The sequence below is a fragment of the Engraulis encrasicolus genome, chromosome 5, assembly GCF_034702125.1.
Source record: "Engraulis encrasicolus isolate BLACKSEA-1 chromosome 5, IST_EnEncr_1.0, whole genome shotgun sequence".
Lineage (NCBI taxonomy): Eukaryota > Metazoa > Chordata > Actinopteri > Clupeiformes > Engraulidae > Engraulis > Engraulis encrasicolus.
This window is the reverse complement of record NC_085861.1, coordinates 17,861,198-17,877,555: the sequence shown is the minus strand read 5'-3', so window position 1 is coordinate 17,877,555 and position 16,358 is coordinate 17,861,198. Positions and strand designations below refer to the sequence as shown.

The following is a 16,358-nucleotide window of genomic DNA, read 5'->3' as shown; positions in this document are numbered from 1 at the left end:
GGTCGTTAAGAATGTGGTATTTGGCATATGTGTAGCCCATATCCAATCATGTCAGTTGTATCTATTCAAACAAACTGCAGCCATCGCCTTTACACCCCTACTCTTTCTCCTGATTGCACCCCAAGATCTGGTACCCTCACTGAGGGATGGAATCCATGCTACATTTCAGATCAGAATAATTGTGTAAAGTAGTAGGATTTCACAGGTTATATACCATGGCCAACATCAATCAAACTGCCAATAATGCCTAATTAAAAGATTGACATAAACTTTGAATAAATGGTGAATGGCATAGTTGGAACATGATGGCCATCAAAAAGTCAACTCAGGGTATGTAAAATATAACTTGAGTGAAAAGTTTACATGTACAGTATTAGGATTCATTTCTAGACCAAGATAATGATGTGAAGATTTGGCGTGTGTGTGTCTGTCTGTGTCTGTGTCTGTGTCTCGCGTGACAACCAGTGCCGTACGGCAGTCTGCACACTGTGCACAACTGGTGTGTGAATGTGTATGTATGCGTGTGTCTTTTTTCAAAGCGCTTTGAGTAAACTTCATAGTTGTGATACTGTGCTACATAAATACATATTGCAATGTATTGTATTGTAATATGGGTCAGTCATATTTGATTTTTGTTCATGGCCCCTAATATGAATAAGCATCTAATGTAAAGAAGTAACTATGTGTACCAATTGTCATGCTTTTACCACAAATTACCAGGTAATTAATATGGGCTGGCCATATTTGATTTGGCGGCCATCTTGAAAACAATGTTTTTTTTCCTGCGACGCCTCCAATGCTATTATTAATCAGCATATCAAGGACATGTGTACCGATTTTCATGCTTTTACCACCAAGTGTCAGGTAGATTCATTAATATGGGTTGGTCATATTGGATTTGGCGGCCATCTTGAAAACGACGACTTTTTTGTGACTCCTCCAATGCTAATGTTAATCAGCATATCAAGAAGGATATGTGGACCGATTTTCATGCTTTTACTACCAAGTCTCAGGTAGATTCATTAACATGGGTTGGTCTTATTGGATTTGGCGGCCATCTTGAAAACAATTAATTTTGCGCAACGCCTCCAACGCTAAACTTAATCAGCATATCAAGAAGGATATGTGTACCGATTTTCATGCCTTTACTACCAAGTGTTAGGTAGATAGGTAGATTCATAAATATGAATTGGCCATATTGGATTTGGCGGCCATATTGAAAATTAATAAATTTTTCATGACGCCTGCAATGCTAATGTTAATCAACATATCAAGAAGGTTATGTGTACCGATTTCCATGCTTTTACTACAAAGTGTCAGGTAGATTCATTAATATGGGTCGGCCATATTGGATTTGGCGGCCATCTTGAAAACGATGCATTTTTCGCGACGCCTCCAACGCTAACATTAATCAGCATATCAAGAAGGATATGTGTACCGATTTTCATGCTTTTACTCAAAAGTGCACGATCAAATCACCCATCCGCTGGACTATAAGTCCTTGTTGGGAAAGTTGCCCTCAGTCTATAAAAACCTAAATATCTTCGCCTCTGATGCACATAAAAAAACATGAAACATGATTGCATTTAAACCCTAAGACCCTCATCTTGCATTAGAATGTGTTCATTCAGCTGTAACATACTCACATTTTTATTTAAAAAGCTAAAATCTCAAGTGCCTGAATGCGAATATGTCTCCAGGCACCAAAGGTCAAACAACATATACGAGTCATCAGGCTAAAATGGGTTAAAGTTGAAACACAAAGAAAAATGAAAATGAAAGTAAACTACCGTAGGCCTTGACTTAAACATTAACTTAAACAAGCCTGAAAAGGCACTAACATTTTCAAAGTTGCAACATTGCGCCTTGTTTGGGCAGAATAGAAGAAGGCAGAAGAACCTGTTAGGAGAGATTTTAAAGTAAGTAAATGGGACACTTTCGTTGAACCAGCATTACCTTAAAAGGCCAACACTAAAATGGCTTGAGTGTCTCAGAAGCACTTGTAGAAGATAAGCACTTAGCCATTCTTGTGGCCTGTTAACGTTAATACCAAAACAAAAAAAATTAAAGCTCCACTAATTTCTTGTTAGAGAAGTATACACCACGTAACATTTTGTTGTACTTTTTGGGGTATTTTAATTTAGAAAAAGCTCTGGCATTTTGTGCTTGTTACTACAGTGACATTGTTGTTAATGATTAATAAGTGTGACTTTTCACACATAGAATACCCTTTATTCTCAACCAGGTCATTAAAGTTTGATGATGGCCCTTCATCGTACCCATTCTGCATTGATGTGAAATCACAATCACACTATACCAAGGAATCAGACAAATTGTACATTTTATTAATGTACTAGCACTCACAAACTTGAAAATATATAAGAATGAAGATAGTGGAAAAGCATTTATCACAAAAATGCATTTAGCCATTTCATGTCGCTATGAAATTTGAACTTCTGAAGAAAGAAATAATTGAAAAGTCATACAATTATTGTTTTGAAATGAGTAAAAATATCATGCTTTTCAGCACATTTTAGTCAGTTGTTTAGCCCCATGCATTATCTCAAGTGGATTCCATTAAGTTTTTCCAAACTGTAGGAGGTGGTTTCACGAATTTAGCCGTTTCTTGGTCAAGTTTGAATCTCCTTGCATGACAGTTGAACCTTTCCTGTTGGTCTCTGCTCCCACAGTCACTTACAGTACATAAGAAATCTCACACAATCAGTGAATCCCAGTCAAAGTCATCTTGAATCTCTTCGCTGTTGGTGTGCTTCATTGGTGGTCGAATCATGTTTGGGGAGTGGACAGCTGCGATGAGCAAACAAATGGCTTAGTCACTTCCGTTTTTAAAATTACAGTTATGCAGATACGTTTTGCACAACTATTACGGTACTATTTCGTATCCCCTTATCAGGCACCGCCCTGCCACTGGGATGTTGTAGTAGTCATTGAAAAAACTTAACTAACATGGTACTACACCACTATGACAGTGCACAGGGCATTTGGTGATACATTACGACTTGGTCATTGCCATTCTGGAAACAGTAGTGTCCTAAGGGGTTAGTAATTAGCCTCCGCCTATATTTCACTGGCCGTTGCATTTAATGACACAACAAATCACTGCAGGTCCTGAGAGCAAGTTCAGAGATCTACTGAAGCAGAGGAGGTATGAATTTGTAACTGACTAATCATTAACTCCTTTGTATCAGTAACTGATTTGCTTGAGGAACCTGCTATGATATCAATGAGATCTTCATTTTAGAGTGAGGAGTTTGCAGTCTTCAAACAGAGAGACTGGATAATACTCCTAGAATCTCTGCTTCAAATCCTTTTTCTTTGTTTTTTTTTTTTTTTGTTCCATGGCAGGACAGTCAAAACGTCATCCTATCCTACCATGGAATAATAATAATAAAAAAAAACCTAAGAAAAAATGATGTTAAGTGTGCAGACTCCTCACTCTAAAATCCCAGACAGCTTTTGTCCTGCACCTTTTCCTGGCTGGGATGTGCACAACAATATTCACCTTCAACCAATCAAATCAAATCAAATCAAATCAAATCAATGAGACCTTACCCTTTGGTGACATGTGCTGGTTGGTGGCCTGCTGAGGAGGCTGGAAGGCCTGCTGCCTCTGGAAGGGCTGAGGAGTTTGGCTCTGGGGGTGGTTGAGGCTCCTCCTGGCCCCCTGGAGACCTGGCCCACTGATGGACGGGTAGGCCAGCGGAGAGGGGTTAGTCAGGCTGGCCAGCGTAGGCGGGGGAGCGTGAGTGGGCAGGAAAGATGGAGGAATGGTGGCCGGAGGAACCAACGAGGAAGGGCTGCCCGAGGGAGATCCTATCAGGCCCTTCTGGGTGAAGAAGCGGTTCAGAGAGTCGCACAGGGACGTGAAGAGGTTGGGATCCAGGGCCCAGTCACAGAGCTCTGCCTGCCTCATGCTCTCGACAAGATCTGGAAAAAGATGATCATTGGAGTTTTTATGAAACTACTGAACACAGCTCACTAGTTGTGACTGCAAGTGATGGATAATAAGAGGTTTGTACTGTACAGTTAGAGTGCTGTGAAACTACAGGATAGGTTGCAACTGCAAATGCTAAGACTACAATTACATAATCAATGCCACCCTTTGCCCTACAAAGCAAAAAGGCAGTAACTGAGCAGAGCTCCAAACTGAGTGAAATTATTTTAAAATTAAACTGCAATCCAGTCTCAGTAGTTTTGGGGAGATTATTGACATGCAACAGTTTTGTTACTTCATATTACCACCTTTTATGCAGATGAATCATTTTATTTAAATTTAAAATTTGATACATATGTCATTAAAATCATAGTAACGCATTTTCCATAACAATGCAGTTACTGCCTTTTTGCTTTGTAGGGCAGCCATTTTTATGCTACAGCAATCTCAAAAAAATAAGTGCAATAAACGATTGACAAGTCATAATAAATAAGGAGAAAAAACATGTAGCCCATTAATGCACGTACCTCCTGTAATGTACCTCCAGTGGCACACCGTAATAGTCATCGAAAACTACCATAGTACTACATTACTATGACATAACACAGGGCCTTTAGTATTGCACTACAACTTGGTCATTGCCATTCTGCTAACAGCAAAATTGTAACGCCTTGTCTTAAAGGGACACTGTGCAGGAAATGGTCAAAAAAGGTTCTGCAACTATGCTGCTCATTAAAACTGGGCTGCCTGTTGCCAAATTTGATCTTTACATGAACGTTTACTAAGTAATAAAGAAATATTTTCTAGTATTGTCCAAGTACAGTCATTTTTGCAGCTAAAAATAGCTATTTTTGGAAATTCAAAATGGCTGACCATGGAGAAGATCCCCCTTTTCATGTATGAAAAGTGCAATTTTTCCAGTCATAATGAATAGGCTACTTAGAATTTGATGCTGGTGGTAAGTATTCATGAAAAAGGTAACATTAGTGAATGGGCAGCATGAATTCTGGAAATAAACAACTAAAAATCTCACACAGTGTCCCTTTAATGGGTTAAATAAAAAAAAATAATGAACTAACCAGGGTGGCTGGAGATGTCAATACTAGACCAGTCTAAACTGTTGGCGATCCTGAAACTCTCTTTCAGAGAATCAGGGTTGCTTAACCAATCCGGGGGAATGGCTGCAGAAGAATACGGCAGTGACGAACCTTTGGGAGAGTAAATGGAGGGAAAAGAGATATGTAAACAGATAAGTTGTGACATGCAGAGATCTGGGGCCTATACCACAAAGCTGGTACAGGATAAGTGAAGGTTAAGTTAAGAGGTAAATCATCTGATAGGAGAGCAGAGCATGGAGTCCCCATTTTCTTAAGAAAAGCTCTTGTATTACATGATTTACCTCTTAACTTAATCTTAATTTATCCTGAGCCAGCTTTGTAGTATAGGCCCCTGTTAAAGTAGATAGACATAAGTTCACCATCTCTGCTCACCAGCATTTTGTGTTGGTCGTTCCAGCACAGGGTTTGGATTTTGACAGGGTTGTGGACAGGGTTGTGGACAGGGTTGGGGGGAGAGTGGCAGGAGAGTTGGAGTGTGCAATGGGGCACTGTCATTCATCCCAAATGAAGCCAGACCGTCCGCTACATTAAGACATAGTAAAGGGTGAATAGTAAAGAGTCTCAGCATTTCACTTGGGATATAGTAGCTTTGTTAAAGCACACAATAACAGATAACCACAAAAAAACCCACATCTCCACTGAGCAGTCTTACATTGTGAGGTGACCCTGTCTCTCATAGTCTTGCAGAGGGATTGGAAAGAGGCATACAGGTCCGGCAGGTTCAGATCCGTGAAGGAGAAGCGTAGGGAGGGATCGTTCACAGAAAGCACCGGAAGCGGAGCCGGTGGCAACACCACGGGGGGTGCACGTTGCTGCAGCAAGACAAAATAAACAGCCTGTCGTTGCAGTATTGCAGTGGGAGACATGTGGGAGACATATGGGTTTGAAGACGCCACATACCTTGAAGGGTGGTGGAGACATCACGTTCTTCTGGGCAGGGTTTGTGAGAACACACTCAGACTGAGTCGTTGGCTTAACGTCATCACCTGGCAGCTTATGACTAACCGGGACCTTCAGGATGAGAGGCCCTCATTTTATATAATTCATTTCAAATCAATTATAGGGACCATGTACAATTAAAACATAAATGTTGCCATTTCATGCTTTGTACCAGAGTTAGCCTTAGGCTAATTTACATCTGCTGTCCCTGACAGGATATAAAACATTAAAATAAAATAAAAGAATTTAGTAAAACCATCAAAACATATGAATATACATACACATACAACTCAACACACACACCTATACAAAGAAATCTGATCTCTGTAACATACACCTTTAGGATGAGAAACATTCATTTTTACAAGTTGTCAATGACGATATTAAACAAGAAAGCATCTGACCTCTGCATCTGAGGGGTATGGACGCTTTGTTCCTCTAGACTCCTGGGCGTCTGGGGGCCCATCCATTGTCCAGTAAGAACCCTGCAAACATCATTTTTCAATTACACTATATTCCCCAACTGTCAAATTCAAAATGTGAATGTGCTTCAATATGAAACAAATAGAATAATTAAGATGCTGATAATTCACCTTTCCTGGATCACTCTGGGGCCGTGGAACTTTTCGGAAGCACTTGTTCAGAGACAGGTTGTGTCTAATAGAGTTCTGCAAGTTCACGTAGAAGATCACAGATGTTACTTTTAGCATAATGACATGACATTGGTAACACAGTGTAGTGCATTATCATAATCTTTATGTATTACCAGACTAAAAATAACTAGAAAACAGGTCAGATTTTCAATTCCCAGCAGGTCAAATAACCGCACTGGAGCACATAGTAATCAAAAAATCAAACTCATGACTAAGAAGGATCTGTTTTTGAAAGGCCACCATTGTGCACAGGGGAGCTTCATTTGGTCTGTGAGATGGCTTAGTGGCTTCCCTCAGAGGATGCATTCTTTCTATTTAAATAAATAGAAAGACACAAACAGTAGGGATAACTGCAGTGGGGAAAACAGCCCACAAACACACAATCCTCCCAAGTTCAACAGCATTGAACACTGAGGAGGCCCAAAGACATTTATTAGTTACTGCAGGGGTGGGCAATTATTTGGCTCAAGGGCCACATTGGGTTTAGAATATTGACTGAAGGGCCAGATGTCACAGACAACTCGTGTGTCAATAACATAAGAATAAGAAATGATATACACTGACTTAACTTGATGGATTTTTACATTGTTGCACGCAACAGACTGTATTTAGATGAATACCATAGCCTTGATTCATCTCAAACCCACAAATTGCCATTTTACGAATCTTGGGTAATAAACTTTTTAAAAGTGTCAATTTCTTGGGAAAGGCTCAGCGGGCCACATGTGGCCCCCGGGCCTGAGTTTGCCCACCTCTGACTCACAGTAACTGTTACTGCAAGTCAAAGTGCTGATTCTCCTACCTTCCAGCCCCTTCCTGCCCTGCTGTAGTATGGGAAGGTATCACTGATCCATGTGTAGATGTCATTTAAACTAAGCTTTCCCTCAGGGGATGCACGGATTGCCATGGCGATGAGTGTGGCGTAGCTGTGCGGAGGCTTCCCCTTGCAGTTGGATGGCTGGGATGGAGACGAGGGGATACTCGGAGGAGCATCCCTCTCTCTCCCTCGCTCTTTCCTCTTCTCCCTCTCGACACGCTGTTTGCCCGATCGCAGAGAGCTTATGCCCAGTTGGGGAAGCCAGTCTATGCTGGTCAGACTGGAGTCGAGTTCTGAGGTCATTCTTGTGCTGCTGGATATATTGGGAATCAACCAGAGGGTACACTCAGTTTTGCACAAAACAATTAAAGCATGTAATAACATTGTAATTACCTTCAAATTTCAAAGAACATGTTTAAAAACTTGCTAAAAAGCATTGCTACAGGCATATCTATAAATAAAGCATCAGGTCATTGTTATTGCTAGTTCCTCTTACGTCGTAAAAAGCCACTTTGTAACAGGAGTGCCAAAACATTGTACTGCAGCGAGGTATTGGACCAAGTTTCCACACATTCTTTCCTAATAGCATCACAAGTAATTAGCAGAGAGAGGTTAACTTACCTCTCCCCTGTCAACAGGCCCCAGGCTTTCACACAGTGTCAATTTTTAATGCTGTCATCAGTCGTGCAACTCTGGAAGAGTCGAGTTCTGGCCCTTGCGTTGCTCTGTTTATCTGTCTTCGTCGGCAACTCAACTAGTCAGAAGCACTTTCATCTCTTCGCTATCTACTTTGCCTTTGTGGTTGTTTTGTTTTAATATAGACCGTCAAAATGCATCGAGGAAAAAAAAGCTTCCTTTTCCTTGCGCTGGCTCTTTCCCCTCCCCTCCTTCTCGGTCTCCTCAGAGAGCCATATGCTCCTCCTACTGTGTGACATCAGTATATGTATCCCTTTTTTTCCCCTTCTTTCTCTTTCACACCCTCCCTCGCTCCCCTCCTCTGTGGAATGGTAACACACCCCTGCCTGCCTGCCTGTACTCAGAGCCAGGGCCGGATTAAGATGGCCTGGGGCCCCTAGGCTACATGTTACTGTGGGCCCCCCTGGAAAGCAAATTTCATGACGGAATTGCATAAACAAAGTCATAATTTAAAACTAGGATTTAAGGATAACATGTTTGCCAGCTGTGGAGAGGCGTATTAACAAGGTTTAAAACTGTACACAACATTACAGATTCATTTTTCAAAATTGCACCTTGTCACAATTCTGCAGTTTTTTACTTTTGGCCAGTCAGGGGCCCCCTGGCAGGTGGGGGGGCCCTAGGCTGCAGCAATAACTAGTCTGTGCGTTAATCCGGCCCTGCTCGGAGCAATACTTCCTGTTCCAACATGAGGGCTTGCTGTAGGTTTGGAGTCTTAACCAACACCAGGGGGAGTAAGAGTTAAAGCTTTCCTCTCATCTCATTAAGACGTTTTATATTTTGTCATGAAAAGATTAAAAAAAAAAACTTTTCAGGCACTCCTTACTAAAGTTTTAAAGGCCTTTATTAAACTCTGGCTTAATGCTTAATGCCTCTTGGTGATGTGTTACGTGTATATTTTATTTTATGAAAGCAATGGCTTTCATTCTACCAATTTAATATAGTGCTCAAATACTACCCTGGTGTTTTTAGAAAGCCCGCCTGCAAAACATTTTTTAAAAGTTTTGAATGTTCATCCATGAACTTCAGGGAAAGGGAAAGTAATTTGCAAAAAAAGAGGAAATCTCTTTTAAAAAGTTTTAAAAGTTCATCCATAAACTTGGGGGAAAGGGAAAGTAATTTGCAAAAAAAGAGGGAAAAATGTTGCTCTATGCTCTGTAATAGTCAAAACAAACAGGTTTTATTCTTGTATCACGTGTCACAGCACATCCACCAAACCATGTGGAAAAACCGCTTGTTATGAACAAGGGCGCTTGTCACAGTGAGCTGAAGAAGGACAGCAGTCCGGTATCAGGAGATGGGTGTGCCAGCAACTTCTGGATCTGTGGACAAAGGCAGAGTACAGATTGCATCACTTTTCAAGCAAATCACTGATTATGAGGTAGTCATTGTCAGAGTCAACATCATCCACTTAAACATCAACACATGTTCATAACTGTGTGATACACAATGCTTAATAGGCCTGGGCAAAATCCATTCGAGATATCACATATCAGAGGTGTAGGTTTGGCTTGGAAAGTGGTGGGGACATTAATATTGTAAATTCTCCCGGTGTGCTATTTTTGCATTATATTCATGAAAAAGTGGTGAGGACAAGCTAGGTTTACCTCAAAAGTGGTATGGACATGTCCCCACCATACACACCTAAAATTACGCCCATGTCACATATCATAGTCGACATAATTGACAGTAGCATCCTTTATTGTGTACATTTAATGCTCCTTTTTAAAAAAAAATTACAGGCTTTCTCACCTTTATTTTGGACAGGAGAGTGAAGAGCGACAGGAAGCAAATGTGGAGAGAGAGACAGGGTAGGGACGGCAAATGAGCTGGGCCAGACTCGAACCCTAGGTGCAACCCTAGGGCATGCAAGCCCAAATGTGGGGGGCTTAGCACGCTGTGCCACAGCACCCCCTTTTAAATTCTTATTAAAGGTTGTAAACACACATGCCACACACCTCTTTGAAGTTGGGGTGCTTCGCGTCCTGCACCAGCTGCAGCAGGAGCCCCTCGGTGGTGGTGAGGAAAGCCCCACTCTGCTTCAGGCGTGACAACGCAAACAACCGGTCTGTCTGACTGTGAAAGACATGCAGGTCAACATTACACCATTATGTGTTGTTTTCTGTTTTCAAATTGGGCCATAGTTCAGTGAGAGTTAAGGTGTCAAAAAATGTACCTTCTTGAGGAGACTGCATCTGCCACAATATGCACCTCTACGCCTCTGTCCAGGAGATCGAAGGTTGTGCACTAAGATATAAAAGGCATGGACACATACATAAATTCAGTGACTCTGCGCAAAAAGTACCACTAAACTTCTCTGTAAAGAATGCAATCCCCCTCAGCTAATTCTAATAGGGTCTCCAAAGGGGGTCATCTCCTATGTTACCCTTTGTAACATGTTTGTAACCCTTTGTAACATGTCACTATGTTACCCAGGACACTTTGGAGAAAATCAGAGAAGAACGGACCCTTAGTAAAGGATCTATGCTCCCTGGCCACATACAAAGTGGAACATAATGCTCCCCCCAAAGGGAGCATCTGCCTACTGTTTACTTTACAGAATGCTGACACCCCAGGTGCAAGTACAGGTTTGTTGCACTTGAACTGCAGTTTACAAGCTAAACAATGATGCAAATGTGTGATTACCGCAATGCAGGCTTGAGCCTCTATGCCACACAGAATGGCTTGCTTTGGCTCCCCAAGTCTCTTGAGCTCGGCCTGCACTTCTTCTGTCAGCATGGAGAACTTGGTCTTTGCATGAGCTTTCAGGTCAGACGCCCCCAGCTCTGGCACAGTTGGACCCAGTCCTTTGGGATACTGCTCTGTCACAATTGGTGGGATGCCAAGTTCTCGACAGGCCTGTGCATAAAGTGAGCATAATGGCAAACACGTGATTTTAAGGTAAGTGAAATAGCCTGTTGAAATTAGATATCTCCATGAAATGCAGTATAACCAAATATTATTTTAATTCTAACACACACACACACACACACACACACACACACACACACACACATGATAACATATTGCAGTAAACATTCAGTACAGCGATAGCCTTCCCTCAGTTCACACACACGCGCGCGCACACACACACAAACACACAGGAACGTCTCTGGCATAACTCCCTGGGACTGGCTGTCATTTTCACCTGAAGCACCCGAGACGCGTTGTTCACGATGTTGGTGAACTGGAATATTGTTGGACGGAACTTTTCCTGCATGTCACAAAGTAACAATACCGTCCCCTTAGTTGAAAGTCTTCCGATACTTCCCACTACAAATGAGATTAAAGAGCATTTTATTATGGAAATGTCATGACAGCAATCCGATATACAATCTTTCTCGCTATTTGTTTGTACATGCAAAGCAATTTCACAAAAGCTTTAAATTCCTCCATAAACTTACTGCTGACGACAAGGTTACCGCAGGACAATCTGAGCGAAGACAGATCAGAGGTGGCAGTGAACTGATTATTAACTGGTATTTTCAGTACACGTTTCCGCCCCCCTTCTCATTGGAAAGTTAAGAATGACATTCAGATTCAGTTAGTTCGTGTACTTTCAAAGGACTGCAGTTTCACAGACTGTGGCTCAAAACAAACACTCCCTGGCTATCGACGACGACTACAGCGCGCCGTTTAACATTTTAGAACAGTTTTTTTCTGCAGACTTCTGGGACATAACAAAACACAACACAATGCAACCAGTTAGCGCATGTTGACGTGCTCGAACAACACTCTAGCACTGGTGGGCTGGGCGTAATGTCTCTGAACCAGTCAAAACAGGTTTCACCACATGTGGTACTTAAATTGACATTTCATCTGACCAACTACGGAGGCATCAAAATTTAGCGTCAGGTCAAATAAAAAAAACCTGCATTGGTCAGCGCAAGAACATTGACGAAGATGTCTGAAAATGCAGACTCTCCAACAGAATCACAAAAAGAAGAGCCAGCAACTCAACATACTCCAACGGAGGACTCAGGGCCCGCAGATGAAAAGAAGAAGAGTAATTATAACATATTTGATACAAGCAAGCATAAACCGAAGCCTTATATTGAGCTGTTACCTACAAGCTAGCTTCAACAAACTAGCCTGACATCTACGTCGTACTTCCGTACTTTACTTTTGACGAACGTTTCTCTCAGCGAATGAACAATCACATTGCGTAGATATGTCCAATGGTTGAGCCAGGAATTCCGAGTGCTGTGTCACATGGTGCTGTTTTTGTCAGACTACTCATAGGCTACTGTGTTTAACATTCTCTCCATTCTAAATGAAGATTGTCAATTACATGTTTCTTGTTTTTACTTATTAACAGCAGTCAGGTGTTTTAAACAAGTATACATTCAGAATGTTCTGCATGTACTGTCACCGTGTAACATTGCATACAAAATCCATAACACATGAATGAACATGTCTTTGCAGTTGATGTGTTGCTAAAGGCCGTCGGAGACACTCCGATTATGAAGACCAAAAAGTGGGCTGTGGAGCGTGGAAGGACGGTGCAGGCCCTGTCACAGTTCATCTCACGTTTTCTCAAGTTAGAGCCCAATGAACAGTTGGTGAGACATTTTACTATCCACCTTAATATTCAGTATTTCCTTCTTCTATTCTTTCTATTCAATATAATCAGGTTGGCTTAAGGTTAAGGGTGTTAATCTCATCCCATGTTTTCTATCTCAGTTTATATATGTCAACCAATCATTTGCACCATCGCCTGACCAAGAAGTAGGAGTCCTTTTTGAGGTAAGTGTGTGTGTGTGTGTGTGTGTGTGTGTGTGTGTGTGTGTGTGTGTGTGTGTGTGTGTGTGTGTGTGTGTGTTTTAAAAAGTGGATAGGAGATGTTTTCATGGAGCACTGATTAACTGTATTATTAAAATACAAAACCAGACCAGGCTAAAAACTTCATTGAAACAAGCACAGGTTAACGAAGGTCAAAGTAACCAAGATAAATCATTCTATGTTTCACCACTGCAACAAAGTGGGATACATCCAGGTCTCCTAAAGTGTTATGACTTTTCCCTTATCAGACTTTCATTCAGAACCCCCTCTCGTCTTCCTATACAACCGTATCTCACTCATTTCGTGAAGTATTCCCGAAAAAAATAGATTAATTTTCGTGGTGCATTCACGTTATTGCCCGTTTTTCGTGGTAGGGCAACGAAACGCTGCCTATTCAATTGAATTGCCCGACTGTTGCCTAGCGACCCACTAGTTTGATGCCCTTTCGGTAGCCTACCGTCACATGGTAATCAAACATTTCAAACAAGCAATTTAGGGTTAGGTTTAGGGTCAAGGTTAGGGTTAAGGTTAGGGTTAGGGTTAGGTTTAGGGTTAAGTAGGGTTAGGGTTAGGGTTAGGTTTAGGTTTAGGTTTAGGTTTAGGGGACATAAGGCGTAAGTACCGAAAGGGCGTCGAATTAGTGAGTCCCGAGTGTATCAGCAGTGTTCTGTCAGCACCCCCTCCCCGCCCCTGCAGACGCTTGGATAACCATAGCAGCAGTGGGGCAATTCAATTGAATAGGCAGCGTTTCGTTGCCCTACCACAAAAAACGGGCAATAACGTGAATGCACCACGAAAATGAATCTATTTTTTTCGTGAAGACTTTACGAAAGGCGTGAGATAGGGCTCTCCTATAGCGCATCAGCTCATAGACATATTGATTCCAAAGGAAACTCTTTGTGAACTGTCTCATTCTTATCAATCAATGAAGGAGCTGAGGAGGATAAGAAGTTGAGAGAAAATTGAACACACTTTTTTCAAGTGTCAAAATGGCTTTCACATGAATTCCCATCATATTGGACAAGTACTGTATATGCCATATGCTGACTGACTGTCGCACTGAGGCTACCCCCCTCCTCCCATAGCCACAATTTACAACTCCCGCTGCCTAAGCAGAGCCAGGAGTATCATTAAAGACCCCTCACACCCTGGCTTCCATCTCCTCACACTGTTGCCCTCTGGCAGGCGCCACAGACCAATAGCAGCCAGTACCAACAGAATGAAGGATAGCTTCTTCTCCTTCTTCTGTCACAGTACTGAACGCACACTTGCAGGAATGTGCACATTTATGAAGTACTCCCCGCGCCTTGTAGTGAGGCTTAAAATCTTATTATATCTTGTATAATGACAATAATAGTCTTTGTATTTGTATTTGACATGGGGTCAGGCACACTGGATGTTCAGATCTGGAGAGAAGATTAGGGATGCTATCTAGCACAGGGACCCATCAGTCATCTCAGCTGAACAGTGGGGGAGACATGGGGTCATTTCACTTGAAATCAAGACACTTTGGGTCCCTGCCGACCAACACAGATTTTCAGATGCGTCCTAGCATCTGTATAAGAGGGTATGTCCGTCTGTCGGTCGGTCAGTCCGTCGGTCTGTCCGTCTGAAACGCATTCTTTCAATTGTCATTCCCCCCTGTGTCCATGAGGCAGAGTGGAGTTTTGGCCTGGAGCTCCCAGGGCCCCTCTGCATAGACGGACGCATCTTTGTCCGCCTGTCGGACTTGTTAATAAGCATGTGCCTTTTTTACTAGCAATGTGGAACCACAGAACTGCATTTGCATGAAAGTCTTAATTAAGAGGGTAGGACACTACAGTCACCCTTGATTATGTAAATCAATTCACATCACACAGAGATGGTTTGGGTGTTGTTTGAAAGCTCCTTTCCGTCTCTACAAATTACACAAACAGCATGTAATACAACAGTCATCTGAATATGAATTATGAGATATTATGAATTATGAGAGTAGACTATAATATCATCAACATCTTCAGAGTGTGGTCTTTGGTTCATGTGTCATTTCAGAGATAATGGGACTTAAAGGTTGAAATGAGTTGTAATGCAGTAGTAATAGAGTACCTTTATGAAAGAGTACATTACACGTACCTGAGTACCCCACCTGACACTCCACCCAAAATGCTAATGCTAATTTGTGCAGAGCGTCAGGTGGAGTACCCATGTCAGGTGGGGTAATCTTTAACACTACTCTATTAGTACTTTACTACAACACACTTCACTTGTCACATTATCTGCAAAGACCCAAGAACCAAACACCAAATTCTTTTTTTATATATTATATCTCATAATTCATACTCAGATGAATGTGATATTCCATGCTGTTTGCGTAATTTGTAAAGCCAGAAAAGAGCTTTCAAACATCAAATCCACTTTGGTGTAATCAAGGATGAATGTATAGTGCTCTTCATAATAATAATTTAAAAAATCGAAGACCTTAATGTTGGTGCTAGATCGATGCAAATGCAGCTCCGTAGTTCCACCTTGCCACTAAAAAGGTATACTAGGTTTAATTAAGATCTATACTGGTTCGGGCCCCAAAGTGTCTGATTCCACACAAAACGACCCCATGATGGAATATCTTGGAAATGGCAATGAGCGAGTGCCTTGCTAATCAGCTGAAGGGAGTCCGCTGCTAGACCGCTTTATTTATCCACCAGCCCTTCTCCCCCATTTTTGATTCTAATTTAGGGAGGTGACATGGGGGTAAAGACTGAGAGGGAGGTTTCGGACTTCCTAATAGTTAATTTTCAAAATGCATCATCTTTGAATCACAGGGTCTCCTGCCCAACATAAAAGTTTTTGCTTTCGACTGGGAGTGTCCATGTGTCTGCACCTACTACATTTAACCTCAAGAGGGAGCTGCAAGTGAAACAGTTTCTTATCAGTGTCAGAGATAGTTATTTGCCACAAATATTTGGCAGACCTTACTTAACCACATATTTGTGTTACTTGACAGCAATTATGAAGATGGCATTGCAAGCACTGTCTTGTTAATGTGTAAACTTGGATGTGCTGAATATGAATAGATGGTTGTGCTTGGATGTGCTTAATGTATTTGTATAGGGTCATTCATCTAGAATGGAACATGACGTAACGTGCCCATCATCTCTGTGTTTCCTTCTCCAGTGTTTTGGCAGTGATGGCAAATTGGTTCTACACTACTGTAAATCCCAAGCCTGGGGCTGATCCATTTTTTTGTTTTTTTTGTTTGTTTTTTAATGCCTTGCAAAACCACACAGATTTTATCAAGTGCTCATTGTTGTTATTAATGCTTTATGTTGTCTATATATTGATGTAAATAACAAAATGTAAATAAATTAATGTTTCAGATGACTCTCGAACTGTCTGATGATGTGGGTAGACAGCAACACACA

The 16,358-nt window shown here is 41.6% G+C and overlaps 3 protein-coding genes across 5 annotated transcripts; 1 reads left to right on the top strand and 2 right to left on the bottom strand.

Moving 5' to 3' along the window:
- Positions 1-1,603: 1,603 nt before the first annotated feature.
- On the bottom strand, positions 1,604-9,245 carry foxj2 (forkhead box J2). Of its 3 annotated transcripts, none has more exons than XM_063198782.1 (10): positions 8,104-9,245; positions 7,468-7,792; positions 6,606-6,680; positions 6,417-6,497; positions 5,974-6,084; positions 5,726-5,885; positions 5,446-5,595; positions 5,035-5,163; positions 3,574-3,948; positions 1,604-2,808 (listed from the first exon to the last, which is right to left on the bottom strand). In XM_063198782.1, the coding sequence occupies exons 2-10, from the start codon at positions 7,783-7,785 to the stop codon at positions 2,714-2,716; spliced, it is 1,494 nt and encodes a 497-aa protein (XP_063054852.1). In that variant the 5' UTR covers positions 7,786-7,792; positions 8,104-9,245; the 3' UTR covers positions 1,604-2,713. The 3 variants fall into 3 exon arrangements, with proteins under 3 accessions (XP_063054852.1, XP_063054850.1, XP_063054851.1); XM_063198781.1 differs by having other exon boundaries at positions 1,605-2,808; positions 7,468-7,795; XM_063198780.1 differs by lacking the exon at positions 8,104-9,245 and having other exon boundaries at positions 7,468-8,088.
- A 91-nt stretch (positions 9,246-9,336) lies between these two features.
- Positions 9,337-11,677, bottom strand: isoc2 (isochorismatase domain containing 2). The gene is made up of 6 exons (XM_063198784.1): positions 11,583-11,677; positions 11,327-11,451; positions 10,825-11,037; positions 10,355-10,425; positions 10,137-10,254; positions 9,337-9,500 (listed from the first exon to the last, which is right to left on the bottom strand). Coding segments are annotated over exons 1-6 (594 nt in total). The 5' UTR covers positions 11,584-11,677; the 3' UTR covers positions 9,337-9,434.
- Positions 11,678-12,061: 384 nt separating this feature from the next.
- On the top strand, positions 12,062-16,322 carry atg12 (ATG12 autophagy related 12 homolog (S. cerevisiae)). The gene is made up of 4 exons (XM_063198785.1): positions 12,062-12,184; positions 12,604-12,740; positions 12,862-12,924; positions 16,111-16,322. Exons 1-4 carry the CDS (start codon positions 12,082-12,084, stop codon positions 16,168-16,170), a joined length of 363 nt encoding a protein of 120 aa, XP_063054855.1. The 5' UTR covers positions 12,062-12,081; the 3' UTR covers positions 16,171-16,322.
- Positions 16,323-16,358: the final 36 nt, after the last annotated feature.